The following is a 16,888-nucleotide window of genomic DNA, read 5'->3' as shown; positions in this document are numbered from 1 at the left end:
AAGATGTAAGTTGCACTTTTTATAAGAGAACACAAACTGTTTGAGAGTTTCTGTAAAGAAAGTTTTTTTTTGTTTTTTTTCTGTAAAGAGAGATTTTTTTCCTACAAATAAAAAGTATAATAAATATAATAATAATAATTTTGATTTTAAAAAATCGTAAAAAAAAAAATCGTATCGTGAACAAAAAATCGTGACTCGAATCGAGTTGTGAGTTGAGTGTATCATTACATCCCTACTTGTTGGGTTTCCTGGGTCGATAGATCACATTTTGTACACATCTGCAGTTCTTTATTGGAAAATCATTTGTGTCATTACCCATTTTTGACCAATACTCCATGTTACATTCAACAGATACACACTTTGGACATGCAGGTTAGAAAATGAGCAGGAACAAATATATAAATAAGGTTACCCAGCAGTGGAATTTTCTTGACAGCCTTTAAGAGACAGTTCGCCTAGACCCGTAGAGACCAATTAAGGGCAAAAGTCAGAAGTCACTAACTTTCTCAAAACTTGATGGTTGGTGTAAAAATCTTATTACCTCGAATACTTTAATCTAGCAAGCCAACGCACAGATTTGCACTGTTGTGCTTTTCACAAATGTATTTATATTTTTGCAATTACGCAGGCAATAACATGCACATGTCCCCGCATACGTGTCCATTTGTCTGTATGTTACAGTAAATTTAAGCAGCATCTGTCACTTGAGAATTATCAGCCATTTTCAGGGCAGTTTGATGGCTGTCATATAGTGACAGTTTTGTCACAATGCTGAAGTCTTGAATCAGTATTTATCAGCACTGACTGACACTCAAGAGGAGCCCAGTCACCCAGGAGACAGACAGGCACACAGACAGACACACTCACAGACTATTAAGTTTATACTTTCTAGCTATTTAGCTGTATAATAATGATGGTTGAAAATGTAATAGGCTAAGATGTATGAAGAGGAGAAGGATGGGTAGAAATAATTACCGGTCATAGCAGAGTTAGAAACCTAGGCTATAAAAAAAATGCACCACTGTCACTATTAACTAATCTTACACAAGAACCTGCACAAGACAATTGAGAATTTGTGAGTGGTCGGTGTTGCCTGTAAGAAGGTGAACAACAATTCTCTTGTCTGTCACTTTTGCCTGTTTTTAAAACTTTATTTATGGTTTAACTTTGTTAGAAATGAGGAGCTTTATGTGTGTAAATATCAGGAACAAGATTGAAGACAATTGTCTGTGATTTTGTGAAGTTCAGTGTTGCACCATGATCGCCACTGCTATTTAAACAGAGCAATCTGTCTACTTTTCATCCTGTGTGGACCTTTTGAAAAGGCTACAGCGTCGCACGTCTGTGTACAGATGGAAGTTTCCAAGTTCCATTTTTCAATCTGAAAACATAGAAAAAGCTATCAAAGTTAGGTCTAGCTGTCTGTGGTCAGAGCTTTCAATAGTACAAACAAACATGTTTTCAGTGTGAACTGGAACATCATGGAAGTATTCACCTCGAACTATGTAACTTAGGAAGTTGTGTAAGCATCTAAAATGAACTGGGAAATTTTATTTGGGTATTTATAAGTTTTAATCCAGATACAAAACAGTTAATGTTTTTTAAACTTGCCTGATGAATTTGGCGTGGTTATACAATGCAAACCAATCATAAAAAAAATTCACATAAGTGTTCCCATAAATCAAATCCTCTCTGCTCTCTCAATCTGCCTCAAAGTCTGCCGGAGCTAACTGGAGCCGAAATAACTCCACTCATGGACGACAACCGCCCCACCACCCATTAGTTTTCTGTGAAGCTCAACTCTGATATCATATATACGTTTTTACCATTTCAAGCCACATTTCCGAAGGCTTTAATTGTAAATGATTCCCTCCATAATGATTAATTTTTGCTCATACAAACTAATTTATGTGGCTTTTCAAATCAAGCTTTCAAATGAACTAATTCCCGCAAATTGATTTTCAACTAATTAAAGTCAAACCCATCCGGTGTCCCCTCTCCATGGATCTCTCTTTGCTGCCAGCTATGAGACACAGCTGACTAGTTGCCACTATACTCCGAGCATTATAGTGTTTTGTGGACCCTAAGTGAGCAGATGGAGTGCCTCGGGTAATGTGTATATGATATGGAGTCGTCTATCTATGCTGCTTTAGCTAAATTTGTTGAGCCTGTATTTGTGCAGCACATGTAGCTCAGACTTTGACTGGAATGCCTGAGTTGCTTGTATATATAAAGGAATCATGTTATAAAAATATATTTGCTTACTTTTCAGACCAGTATCAGAATATGTGACTGAAGTATTCTCCCCAACTTTTCTGTGTGTTGCAGATTTACGTAAGCAGATGGAGAGCTCAGAGCTCAGGAACCAGAGGCTGAAGGAGGTGTTTCAGAGGAAAATTCAGGAGTTTCGCACAGTCTGCTACGTCCTGACCGGCTATCAGATAGATATCACCACCGAGAACCAATACAGGCTCACCTCAGTCTATGCAGAGCACATGGACGACTCCTTGCTCTTCAAAAAGGTATTCATAGGTCATGTGTAGGGCGGGGCGAACTCTTAAAGTTTGATATAATACGACATTAGAACTTTAGTGCTTTTGTTTACACACAAGAAATAGGTGAATGTTGTTCATGAGATCAGAAATCTTACAGATTTTAAACAATGTTTAGGACCAGAAAAGCCACTTACCATAAACAAACCCCCCCCCAAATATCCACCCTCATACATATCAATATTATCATAAGTACAATATTTAGCTTCGCATCCATCTATACCTACACTCTTGCTTGCTGAGCTCAGATGTGGTTGCAGGTAGCTAGGACCCACCGGCAGTTTGTATTTCTCAAAGCATATGCGCCGTGATCATTAACATAGAAGTGTGAAGTTAAAAGGGAGACACTGTCAACATCAAAATTCCTTCAGGCATCTGTGTGACTGCGGATATCGGTCTCTTTGATATCTTTAACGAATGCTTCGCGAAGAGCAAGTTTGACCTTGCAAAGGTTTCCACATATCCACGTTTATGCACCATTACGCCACGTTATAGCTTTGTGCCAGAGTCGCCTGTGCAGGGAGAGGAACACTTTGCCGACAGAGACTCTGCTCTGCTGTGTGTAGTGTGTAGTGTGTGTGTGTGTAAGGGAGAGGGAGTGATGACTGGGCAATGTCACAGGACTGGGCTGCATTAATCGATCTCCACTCCCCATACACTCATTGAGTGGGCTAAATAAAAACTGTATGTGTGTAACTGTTGAGCAAATCCTTTCCTTAAGTGGCTTTACAGTGAAAACATCCTGTTGTGCTCCCATTGCACTTACCTCTTTGTCTTTGTCCTTCTCCCCTTTCTCCTCTCTCCATCCTGCAACATGTTTTCTCTCTTTATCTCTCCCTTGGTGTTTATCTCCCACCCTCTCGTTGTTACTCTCTGATCTGAATGTGTAGCAGTAGCTAATCATCATGTTGGTTCTGTGTTGTGTTATGATACGGGGGCCTCCTAGCTAGAACAGAAACCATGGAGAATTCATACCGGCAAGATAGAAGGCAGATTTGTTACCTTGGCAGCGTAATTATTGTGGTCATGTGCGAGACGATTGTGCCTGGGCATTACTGCCTTGCTCAAGGATTCACATGAATGCTGGACGAGTAGAGAACGACATTAGAATAAGACATTAGGGGGGGTGTTTGAACATGCGTGTGCGCGTATGTTTTTTCTTTTCTTTTTTTTTGTGCTGGTGTGTCAAATCTGCTCCATCGAACCCACCTGCGACCCTGCCAGAAGAGATAATTCACTGTCAATATTTATTAACCTCAGACTACATCCATAGAACACACACACACACACACACACACACAGTCATAATGCCCCCGTAGTGCGCACTGTCACACTCAAATGCACACATGCTCACTCCAATCTCAACACTCTGTCACACCACACTTCACCACACAGCACCCGCTCCACCACCACCACCACCACCCTTCTCTGTTGGGTGCACAAGCATACAGATGTACAGAGACAAACACACACATACACACACAAAACAGATGCTAACACCTCCTGTATTAGTATTCAGGGTGTTCTCTACTGTCTGAGTGTGTATGACACACACGCCTGGTGGCCTATGGGAGCAGAGAGGCCTGTACTACTAATGGAATACGACAATCGCACCACACACACACACACACCCGCACTTAAAGACACACGCATGCAAATACACATACAATGTGTGTGACATGCGTAACTTGCTCTTAGTGTGTGTGTGTGCGTGTGCATGTGCGTGTGTGTGTGAGTGTAATCTGGGTCGTGAGAATATAAAGTGGACTAATTGTAGGATGAAGCAGGAGTAAATGGAGAGAAAATGGAGGATTTAGGACAGGAAGCACAGAAGTCTTTACAAATAGGATTCTAATGTTATTCACCTCAGCAACAGGGTTGCCAGATAATCCTGCTAATATCCCCCTCTACCATAGGCACCCAAATCCCCCCCCCCTCCAGTGGTATAAGCTGTTTAACCTGCCTGTTTAAACTGTCATGTTCCCTCTTTCTCTCTTTTCTCTCAGATTCATTATGTCACTCTGTCATTCAAAAAATCCTTCACCCTTTATTCATGTTTGTTCATGTCCTAACATTGCTGTAATTTGGTCATTTAAACGTTTCAATTCAAATTGTCAAATAAGATGCTTCTCTGACTCATTCAATCCTGTGTGGGTCTCAACAGGGACGATAGAGAGACACAATAAAGGTGGTAATTATGTTTGGTTTATTCAGTCTTTGTCAGTAACTACTTTTTCCACGTTTCGTCTGTGAGGCGTGTCGGCACAATCAAACGTTAATTGAGGGTTTATTGGGAGAAAAAGGATACTGCAGTGATCATAACTTATGTGAACTTGTGCTTAAGACAAAGAGAAAAAAAAGAGTCATCGATCATTGTTCAATTGTTTTGAAGTGTTTATTTCGAATATGTAAACCAAAATAAAAAAGAAAAGTAAGGCAAAACATTTAACGTAAGACATATTCGAAAAGGAGTGAGAAGAAGAATAACTTATATATGTAACTAACCCCTTCTCTTTAAATAATAAATGACAATACCGAGCTTTCTTGCATCTTGTTTAGATATACTTGATACTTAGATAGATAGATAAATAAAATATATTCCTGACTTTGTATTACAAAAAAACAAAACTAAATCTACAACATACACACATGCATGAAGAGAAACAATAAAAAAACCCTAAGAACAAAACAAAACAAAGACAATAACCTCACAACACTTAGTGTTACCCAACACCTCACTCATCCCTGTACCGCCTTAAAAATAGTGTCTTTGTACCTAATTTTAAACTGTTTCAATCTATACAGTATGAGGAAATGACAAACCAACAACAAAAGCAGAGAACTGCTGCTCACAGTTTTATCAAGCTGAAGATCATTAAAGTCTTGTTTTGTCCAAACACCCAAAATATTCAGTTTCAGTTTCTATCAAAGTAGTCACCAAATAATCTTCTGCTGATCTAATTGATTGATTAAATAATCATTTTAGCCCACGTTCAGGCCTTATTACCCCCTCGTCCTGTACCGGTGATTGTCAACTGGTGGGCCATGGGCCACATTTGGCTCACAGAATGGCCACTGATGAAAGCATTGAAATATTTATGTATTCACTGAATTACAAACTGGGTTGCAGGTAGCTAGGACATTTCCATCTTCTGCAGTTTCACAATAAAAGCATTTAAACAGTCACAGGAAATATAGTGTCAGTAAGATGTGTCTATAAAACAGTACAATGGTCATTTTTTGACAGTGGGTCAGTTTGAAATATTGCAAAGAGTAATGGAACAAGAAGGAGCAGCCACAATAAGTTGTTAGATGAAGAGCTGCAGGCGACAGGCTGCACAACTCCAACTTCTCAGGGAGGTAACCAACTCCTTTTGCTGTTTGCAGGCCAATTATTGCCTGACTTCCACATTAAAATGACAATAGTTTTGTTTTGCTGCCTCCAGAATTCTGAGACCTGTAGTGTTAAACTCTATCTGTTGTTACTGCCAGTAACTAAACGTTGCTAAATCAACCAGGACTGACATCTTAAGGATTGCCAGGAGCGTCATGGAACAGCAGAGACAAACACAACATGTACCGTATCAATATTATTGATCCAAACTTCAAATACCCATGTAAATAATTACCTGTTATTAGTGCTCACATAGTTGGCACATGTTTAATGTGAGATAGTGAACATATAGACTGTTGGTCCTCTCTAAAGTTACTTTTATAAGCATTTTTTTTCATCATCGCATGAACTTTATTTTCTTGTTTTCTGGTAAGATGCTCACCTCCACAGCATTTACCATAGACTTCAAAGTCAAAAGGAATCTCATTATATTGGCACATCCATGCTGTTGTTTTTGATCAGAGTTACAGAATGAAGTCAGAAGTTATAATTTCTGTTCAGGCGGTGTGGTGGAAGATCAAAAGTCATGGCTGTCAAAGTTGACTGTAACTGTGTGCTTCTTTTATAGTGTTGCAAACAAGAACCGCTACGGTGCGATAGCGACTTAGTCATAGCTAGTCTATATGAGGAAATACTGTTTGTCAGGTATTAATGGATTAATGCAGTATTATGTTAAAATGGCTGTGATGCCAGAATTATTTCGATGGAGAAAGTGTGCACAAAATGTTTGCGTATTAGCCTAACAGGCTGAGCATGTGTGCAATTTATATTTTTAGCTCACCCCTAGGTGAGAGGGCTGATTAGCATCAGTGATTAGGTATTTATGAGGCCCTGCTAATCAGCGAGATAAACACCTTACTTGTGCGAGCGAGTGAGTTATTTGAACATTTTTCCTCCAGAAGTTTCAACGAGGGGGAGGCACGGTTTACATTTTCCAACATTAACATTTGCCCGTTTTAGAGTTTCAGATCAACACAAAGTCCAAAAAGATAAAGACTTCATTCAAAGTTTTCTTCTTTATGCACACAAAGGTGAGAGATAGGTGTCATGCAGTGAACAGAAGACCGTAAACTATAAGGTAGTAGAAAGATAATGCTTTTTCACCGTATGATCGTGCTTTTTCAGATAAAGACTTGAAATTGATCTGTGATGTTTGTGTTGTTCCAATTTGTACCTGACAAGACGTTTATTAACTTGAATTGCGTCAAAATAGTTAAAATCAAGAGGCACATTGCAGACAAACAAGTATTACAAGTTGTGCGTCTCTAAGTAATCTCCCAAAGCAGATCGACTGCTGAGCTCACATACCTCTGCTATTGATTAGCTCATTAACAAATAAACAAACACGCACGCACAGAGCTGTGCTCTCCACAACACTGACTAAAAACTTCTAGATGTTCTCTATTGACCTGTCTTTTTCTGTTTTGTTGTTTTTTCTCTTCTTCCTTTCCTTGCTTCCCCTGCTCTCTCGCACTTTTCCATCACTTCCTTGACACATTCTCCCCTGCCTTCCCTTCCTAATGAAAGGAGAAGATAGAATCTCAGGGCCAGCTCATTAAAGCATACTCCCAATTAAGTGTCAGCAGCAAGAGATGGAGGGAAAGGAAAGAAAAGAATGTATCTAGGCATGGAGGAGGCAGGTGATGTGTAGATGGAGCAGAACATTTAAAAAATGGCAATGGTTTCAAGAAGCAGTGAAATAGGGCATGTGAAAAATCAAAAGGATTTGTATCTGTGACTGTGTGAGAGTGTGAGAAGGAAGAGGACAGTTAATAAAGTACAGTTTATGAACACTGTCGAGTCTTAATGACCTGTCTCTGTTTTATCAGCCACTTGGGGATGATTAACGCCATGCAAATGTGTGTTTGCCTGTGTGTATGTGTGTAAGACAGATTGTAAGCCATCGCTGGTTGAATGGTTTAGTCATTTGTCTGTTATAGCTTCATTTTAAAATAACTTTGAAGCGTGGCTCGAGTGTCGGGGAAGGTGCCGGCTACAGTTCCCCTAAGACTCGAGCCATGGGAGCGGTCAGGAGCTGGTGCAGTGGGACCCAGCTGGGCCAGTGGCCAGAGAACATTTCTGGTGTCACTCTTTCTCACCCCGTGATAAGACTGCTATCTTTGCCTCGCTCTTATTCTGAACAGATCAGATTTAATGCCACCAGAGTGTTGGAGTGTTATTTCAAGCAGACAGTGTGGCAGCTATTTAAAATGGAAAGGACCGATAAAGGTGTTGTGTTTTCTTTTTTAACCATTTTATATTGATTAGTGAGTAAAGCTGAATGAGTGATCTCATTTTAAAGGGAATAGCAGTTACAACACTTTCATTTCCCACAACAACACTATTGGCAGCAGCCAAGAGGCCATAAAAATACCAAGACAGCTGATTTTAATAAGGAGGACCATTGTATTTTATAATCAGTTATGCCACAATTTTCCTTTATCTCAAAGCAAGCACGTTTGTATATAAACTGTAGGAACAGGTACAGCAACAGGTAACATAGTGAGCGTTTAAGCATTGGCCAACAGTCATGAAAAGTATTGATTTATTTGTGTTATTGCTCTTTTTATGATATATTTTATTTTCATATTCATTACATCCCAGTGCTACATCCCAGCCTGGGGTGGCTTTTTGGAAAAACTTCAACATGAGTTGAAGCTCAATGTCATTTGTGTTTCTACCGATTGTCGGATGGAATGAGAGTGATGACTTGGAAATAATCATGGAGTGGTGCGATATGAACATAAAAGGGCAGGCCTGGAGATAAAAAAGTGCCTTTCTTGAGATATCACACAAGTTGTTTCCATTAATTTAAATTGTCATAAGAGCTAACTTGTGGCACACAAACAAATGCTTAACCACTCAGCAGGGCCAATTGACTCCCTGTAGTTGATGATCATTTTTGTGAAGCTAGGCCCAACGATTGACAGCAGACTGCCAAACTTACCCCGACTCATCCTAAAGTAAGCATCACATTTTTACATCTTAGGCTTCAACAGAAAAGGCAGTGCAGTGCACTTCTGGGCTTCATGCAGTCATGCACAGTAACCTTTAAACCTTTTTTATGTTTTTTTTTTTGCATAATGCATACAGAGCCAGAAATCAAATCAACCTTAACTTTAAAAAGAAACTTACGTATGATATCTTGTCCTGTGTGCAGACCAGTATAAAAAAAACAAACCCTTTATTAAGAGAAGTATTAAATGAATGAGGACACTTACACTACCACCCACTCAGTTTGAATTTTACATGCCCAGCTTATTACTGGCATTATTCACTCTTTATTAATTCATGAATACTGTCCAGCTGTACTCATGCTGGAAGGTGAGACTCAACTCTTGCTGTAGCAGTACTGTAGTATGTATACATATTATGTATGTATCCTTTACATGCATAATATGTATACCTATACCTCAGAGAAAACCGCTCAAACAAGATCATGATGCATACTAATGACCAACTTATTAATAAAAGGTATTTCTGAGACATTGTTTCTGTGTGTGTGTGTGTGTGTGTGTGTGTGTGTGTGTGTGTGTGTGTGTGTGTGGTGTGTGGTTGTGTGTGTGTGTGTGTGGGTGGTGTGTGTGTGTGTGTGTGTGTGTGTGTGTGTGTGTGTGTGTGTGTGTTTACCTTAAATCATCCCCTGGCCCTCTCTTGTATTAATACTTTAATAACATTAAGGTCCATTATGTCTTACATATTCCCATCATACAAAATGTCTGTGTGTGTGCATATGCATGAGCTCTGGTTCATGTGTATAACACGGCAATAAAATAAATATGAAACTAAAAAGAATAGATGAGTGGGTGTTTGGGAAAAGAAGGCTTGCTGGGACTGAATTTCGCTTTGCTCACTGACTGAAACAAAACACTCACTGATGTATCGCTGATAGCTATGAAGATAAACATGAGCAAAGCACTAATAAACAGTAAACACAAAGGCTAATGGGAATACAAAAGTGAATAAATTAACTGCATTTTCAGTGGATATGACTTTATGTACTTAAACCTTCAGAGAGAAATCTTCAGAGTTGAAATCCCCGAGAGAGAAGAGAATGTTGACTCTGATTTCTCCTGACACTTTCCTGTCCAGCTTCCCCCTCGGGGTGTGTTTGTGTATATATGTGTGCGTGTGTGTACACGCACATTTGCTTGCGCGCGCTTGTTGCCGTCACTAGCTCCTCTGGTTGATGTTCACAACATATGTCTTCTGTCTCCATGGTAACGTGATACACCAGAACCACACAAGTCCACCTGAGGTCATGAATATTCCTGAGCAGGCGATGGTCTCTGCAGCTCTGTGCAAACTCTCTGCGGTTTAAACCAGGCAGTTGCAACATTTCAATGCCAATTTTGATCAGTTTGACTCTCGCGTATCAAGATCATGTGGCAGCAAACGTGACTTAGTATTAATGAATGCACCCAAATCTGACAAATGTATCTTATGATTTATATTTAATTACTTTTTTTTTCAACGCACACAAAAATATTTTTCAGAAAAAAATCCACGTTTTAAAAAAGACGGTTCACAAAGGAATTTCTAATGCAGACACACACACTTCTTTTTTTAAATAAATATGATGAAAGTATAGTAATAAATTATACAAAGCCTCTTGCAGCTCCAGAGGGAGGTGCGTGAATTCTGCGTGAAAAATTGACATAAGTGATGTCTCACTTGAGGCTAAAGACAAAGTTTGAAAAAGGAAGAAAAAAAAAAAGCAGACAGTTGAGTGAGAAATAAGTGCACCTACCAGACCTCTGAAGCATGCTCCTCTATACTGGAGGCTACATTACCTGCATCCAGCACAACATACCCAAATCTCTGATCCAAGCGTTGCATTGTGAGTAATGTAGATGGCACAAGGAACATGAATTTGTATGTGTAAAATAAAAAAGACAATATCTCTGGTTCTGCTGTTCTGTTAAATCTTAATTATTTATTTATTTATTTATTTTTTTAACTATTGTCACCCAACAATGTTATAGGAGTGTGATGCTAAACTGGTGGAGTACTGTCCTAAGTGCTGTCTTCACTTTCTACTCATTAAGTAAAGATGAAACAGAGTGCACTTCAGTATGAGTAAAACTTGAACTTAAAATACTGGAGCAGTTTCACCACGATCAATTTGACATTTAAGCAAATGGAAACTAAATAGTGATAAAGTACCGGTAGAGCTGAGATATAAAAAGGTAATGAGGTTTATGTGTCAGATCCACCAAATCGCTGAATGTATGTGAGGCATTAGCTTAGCCATTCCAACAAGCTGAATCGAGTACAGTAAATATGTCAAGATAACAAGCGCAGTATTACTGCAAATTCACAGTTAATTTGGAAAAAACTTTTGCTGAGCTATCAACAACTAAATCTTGTTTACCAGCCCAGTTTGTTTTCTTTTGAGTCCTATCTAAAATCCATACTGCATATAATGTTTTGTATTAAATTCTGCCTGAAATTGACACTGCATATAAAATGCCTTCTTCCTCCACGCTCAAAATACATCACTGAAAGCCCAATGTACGGGTTTCCTCTTTAATTGTCCTGATTTTGTTTAATACTACAGATAGGTCAGCACGGGTCATTCTCTCCACTCTAACTAGCCGATTAATGACCTGGCAATCACACATAAAATATAAAAGGTGACAGCAAGGGCAGAGCAGTGTTGCATATTTTGAGTTTTTCACCAAAAATGATTCACAGCTGTTCAAAACCAGAACCAAAATATGATAAAGCTAAAAATTCAACAGTAAAGCAGTGATGACATCTCCTATGCAATTAGCACAATTAACAACTGTTGAGTTGTAAATGCAGTTATTTTGAGTTCTAGCTTTGAAATCAACTCAAACATTAGCAAAAATTAACAAAACAAGAAGTGTTCTACATCTAGACACACGTTAAAGCTACAGTATGTAAGACTGAATTCCAAACAGTGGAGCGAGTCGCCAGCACACATAAACACAGAGAAAGGGCTGGCTCAATTTATGGCAGTGGCTGACTACATATATTCCCTGTCATAGCGACAACCTGCTGTTGCATATAAGAGAGGTCCCGTGTCCCGTTACCGGTGTATTTTCCTCTGGATTCCGTTACTATGCACTGAGTCACCTAACCTTACTGTAATTACTGTATTATTTTCAGGTCTCCAGTGCCGGCCTCAGACACCGGCAGCTGCTGCTGTTATGGACATTAGTTTTTATTGTATAAAACAGTCGTCAGCGTTGCATTAGACTCGCTGGCAGTATCATTCCCATTACGTGATTTCTGCATTAATTTAGGTTTTCTTAATTCATCTCTCAACCGCTGCCGCTGTGTGGGGCAGCTGAACTAAACACACCGTCAGCACCTTCCACAAACTGCTGCACTCCCAACCCCCCGTCTCCTCCTGTGACTGATAGCCGTCAAACACCACTCAAACTGAGCACTATCAAGACGGAGTTTGTGCACTGCAAACTATGAAACTCTCCCAGCTGCTGTAACGTCGCTTGTTTCTTTGTTGTTGTTTTTGTGTACCTAACCTCTACGCCTGTTTCTGTCTCTCCAACTCTGTCAAACTGCTGCGCTCTCTTGCTTCCATCGTTGTAGTGCACTGTATTCGCCGCAAATTGGTTTCATACCTGGCAACCCCGGATATCGAACACAGAACTAATTGATCAGGATTTCTAAAGGCCAAAACGTAAACAAAGAGACAGGCCGGGCAGTAAATTTCAAAATAAGAACATTTTGGCTGTCAGGTTTTTGTCAAGTATTTCAACTTAGCATGTTTCCTTAAAAACTGATGATATTGCATATTAATTATAATAGTCACAAATACTGATCAGTGTTTAAAGTCAGCCAATAGCGCTGAGTCTGTTACCCTTCCCTCAGCTGCTATGCATTGCTGGTAGCTCTGTAATCTCAGCGTCTACATTCCAGTGAACATAGCTGGCCGCAGCAGTTAATTAACGGTTAGCCGTTCTAGCAAGTCGTTAGGCTGAAGCTACTTGTCCGTCAGGAAATTCACAGAGTGTTCAAGCTGAGCGGCGGGAGAACATCATGAGGGAAAAGCAGCAAATATATTATGTATGAAATATGATTCAGAGTTGTGCTTTTGTACAGTAATGTGTGAAGCCCTGTCATAGATCCATAGAGCAGCCCTCAGCGTCACTCATCGACAAGTTCTTAGCTTTTATCAGGAAATGAGAAACTCTAAAATACCATGAAGTATATTTGTCATTGTTAGGCTAGATGCTGGCGTACAGGTGACATATAGTCCTAAACATATGTGATACAAACATCAATTTTGACTTCATGGAGACTTTAAGATGTCTTGTTTTGACAGCTGTAACTAATACCATGTTTTATGTATTTATGCTAGTGAGCCTCAGGTTAATCAGTCGTTCAGTTAATGGTGGTTATCATACTCCTGACAAGGTTTCTGTTGGTGGATGCAGTGATTAGTTATTTATTGCTCGGATGCAAGAACAACACAAGCAGTAAACAAAAAGGTGATTAGGATATAAATATGGATAGAATTATTACTGATTTAATTATTTTTAGTGGGAGCTTTACTCCATCTCTCTCTCGCTCTCCTCCTCTGTCTGACATCCTCCTCCCGACTGTAGAAAAATGCCAAAATCTGCATTTAAATTGAAAGCTATTCATCTGCATATTTTTGATTATTCAATTAATTTGCCGCCTGTTTTTTTTTTGTTGTTTTTTTTCCTCACCCACCAATCAGCAGTTACGGCGCGCGGTGGAATTGTTTATTGTCGATGATGATGCTGCTGATGGTGGGATGGCTGTGGGTATGTGTGAATACTGTACATGTGTGGAGCAAAGATGGAATCTAAAAAGAGGAAAAAGGTGAAAATGAGAATTGAATTGGAGAGAGATTTATGCAGCAGAGGGAGGGTAAGATGGAGAAGAAAGGTCCCCTCATTAGCAGTAGAGAGCGGAGACAGAGGTCTACTGATCTGTGAACTGCATGTCATCACCTCAATATAGAGCCATCTGTCACATGCATGCATGCACACACACAGTCTAAGGGCACTATTTTAACACTAAAGTTGCAAAAAAAAAAGAAGCAGTAGGTCATGTCAGTGAGGACAATGAAGCCGTCTTTAAGCATTTCATACAGGCTTAAACAGCTCTGAGAATTGTAATGGAGGATGGAGGGGGAAGTCAGTGGTGATTGGTCACTGTCCTTTTAGTCACATTACTTGTCTTGCCAATCACAATTACACATAATAGAAACCGCTCACCACATTGTAATGAGAATGCAGATTTAAACTGGCAAAGCAAGAATATGATAAAAGCAGATTCATTTCAAATTCATAAATATCAGATAAAATCAGTTCAATGAAAGTGTGTGCAGTTACATGTCATACCCATGTGATTAAGAAGGTTGCATTTACTTACTTTTAATTACATTTACATTTACATGCAACAGTAATGTTTCGATTACCGTAATTGCAACCAAAATGATGAATGAAATAATGGCATCAGTTGAAAACATGTTGTTATGGAAGTTTCTATCCTTTGGTTACACAGGGCCGTGCTTGGGCCTTGGGGTGACGACACTGGGTTGTGTCAGAGAACACGCTCTCTGTTTGGCATGCGAGGCCGCTGGTTGGAGTGCTGGAGGAGTGCAGGTGATGGGCTATCTCAAAGTTGCCTGGTAACCAGGGTCGAATGAAACTGAATGTTGGCCTCCTAGACATAATAGATAGCTAACTGTTGACGTTCCATTAACATGAACAGTGTCTCCACACTAGAATGTGCTGAAGGTGAACGCTAACATGGGTAAATGCATTCTCTTTGACTGCTTTTGCATGAGTTGGGCATTATAGAGACCGACTCATATGCATACCTGATTGTATGTGTGAATGTCTCTGTCTCTCCTTAATAAATATTACAGCATAAGACATCAGAGGCCTTTGAACGCTTTCTTCCCTCCTGACCTGGTGCCATTGATTTCAGCAATTTCTCCATAACACAAGTTGTGGTGATACAGAGAGAGGATCTGTTTGTTGACCTACTGCTAATTAATTCAATTAAATTGAATTAAAATTATTACAGTCACAATTTAGTCCTATCACATTGTATCATAATGAAAAAGGTATTTTAAGAATTTGAAATTAAACATCACCTCAGCAAGATGAATTGGAAAGAGGGCCATGACACACATGGCTGTTGCCCTTAGTAACACAGTGATTTTTGGATGAGCAGAAGGTGGCAGACGGGGGTGCAAAGAAGACTTCCAAGTGAATTGATAGAACAAAAATTGAGAGAAATTGATTGTGTAACAACTGACCTGTCCGAAACCAGTGCTGCCATAATCAGTGTAAACACAGTGGCTTCGTGCGTAATGTGTGTAATGGCATTGTGTTTTAGTGTGGCACCTTTTACACTGAAAGGGACAGATGTGTGCTTACGTCTGTAGTGTCTCATTTAAAAATAGATGAGCACAACAGATACTGGTAAGATTTGTTAATCTTGCACTTAACACAGACTGCTTTTTGGTTTTGTGTAGTAAATGCATACCCAGAGCACAATGTCACATAGTAAAAGAAGAGATGAGACACCATTCATCTGATAACAAGTCAGAGTAGCATCGTTTTTGTTAGCTAAGTTATAAAATGTGACTTTAAAGCACAAAATGTAGAGGCAGTGCTCATTTCAAGGTCAAGAAAATGATCTTATCTTTGCGTTGGCAGTACAACAGAGGCCTCAGTCATTGGTTTCATGTGTTTCTGTCTAACTGTCTAAGGCCGTGGATGTGCACTTTCACTCTGACCCTGCCTGCTTTGGGAGAGGAGCATGATTGTCATTCAGGCAGCATGCAGCTCCTCGGTTGGATGAGGTCACTATAAAGCCCCGCCCTGAATCTCAAGCCAGGAAGTATCGATTTCCTTTAATTGGATAGACAAATGAAAAGAGGGGAAGAATGGGATAGCACCGCTTCTCTCCATTGTTGAGGTGTGTCCATCGTCTGTCTGCAAGTTTGTTTTGTTAGATTCTTATTTCTGATCTTGGGGGGGAAATAAGTTTTCTCCCATCTTTGCCTGTTTTTATTCTGGCTGAGGTTGATATCACGATGTAGGAGGAACCTGTTATATTGATATTTACTTTAACCTCAAATTGCATGTTTTCTGCATCTCACTGTCACGGCTCAGTGAGAGAAATCCAGTTGTTTTCAAACATAAACAGAACCTTGTTGTTTTCACAAAGGTCAGATATTCTTAAAAACACTTTTAGGGGAAATGTGAATATGCAAACACGCATTGATAAGGTCAGTATTTGAATAAACCTGATCTTAAAAAGAAAATAGTCCCCTGACCTTTTATCAGTGTCTTTTGAATTTTTTTTCAAAGCAAAACAAACAAACAAACAAACAAAAAAAACGTGAGGATAAATCTGTGTTGCAGAACGTGTGGCCACCTGGGTCACATTTGTTTAAAATCTGTTTTTCCCTTTTTATAAAAACCCTAATAATACATCAATTTTAATTAAAAACTATTAATGAGTTAGTAAGTTTGGCCTCAATGGTGGTAACATGCAGAAATGACTCAAACACTGTACTCGGGTGCAAGATGTTTTACCGTACGTGAATAGAATCACATATTAGTGCCAAATACTTCATTAGGCAGATTAGCCAATATAAGTACAGCTAAAGTCATTTAGGCAGCCAGGCCGGGGCCTTCTGTGAAACATTAACAGAACAAGCATGTTAATTTCATTAATTCATTCAGAAATCAATTATGCACTGATATTTGTGTAGCGGCTGTCGATCAATTCAAGAACACTTTAATTTTTTTTACACTGGTCAGACACAGAAACATTCATTATTTTGCCTTTCTGGACTTTTTTTTGTTCAGTGATGTAACTGTATTTTCCTCCTCTGGTTGACTGGCTGAATGTAGATTATGCTATTATAGTTGAGATAGGAAAAGCAATCTTTCACAGA

General features: G+C 39.3%; 1 protein-coding gene across 5 annotated transcripts in view; it reads left to right on the top strand.

Annotated features, from left to right (window-relative positions):
• mad1l1 (mitotic arrest deficient 1 like 1) overlaps positions 1 to 16,888 on the top strand; it is a 64,132-nt gene that overhangs the window by 40,415 nt on the left and 6,829 nt on the right. For all 5 annotated transcript variants that reach the window (XM_019253719.2, XM_019253721.2, XM_019253720.2 and 2 more), the window contains exon 17: positions 2,329 to 2,522. In XM_019253719.2, coding sequence (XP_019109264.2) covers positions 2,329 to 2,522 — 194 coding nt within the window. The remainder of the gene's footprint in view (positions 1 to 2,328; positions 2,523 to 16,888) is intronic.

Source organism: Larimichthys crocea, chromosome X (genome assembly GCF_000972845.2).
Source record: "Larimichthys crocea isolate SSNF chromosome X, L_crocea_2.0, whole genome shotgun sequence".
In the NCBI taxonomy this organism is placed as follows: Eukaryota; Metazoa; Chordata; class Actinopteri; family Sciaenidae; genus Larimichthys; species Larimichthys crocea.
This window is presented reverse-complemented; position numbering and strand designations above follow the sequence as displayed.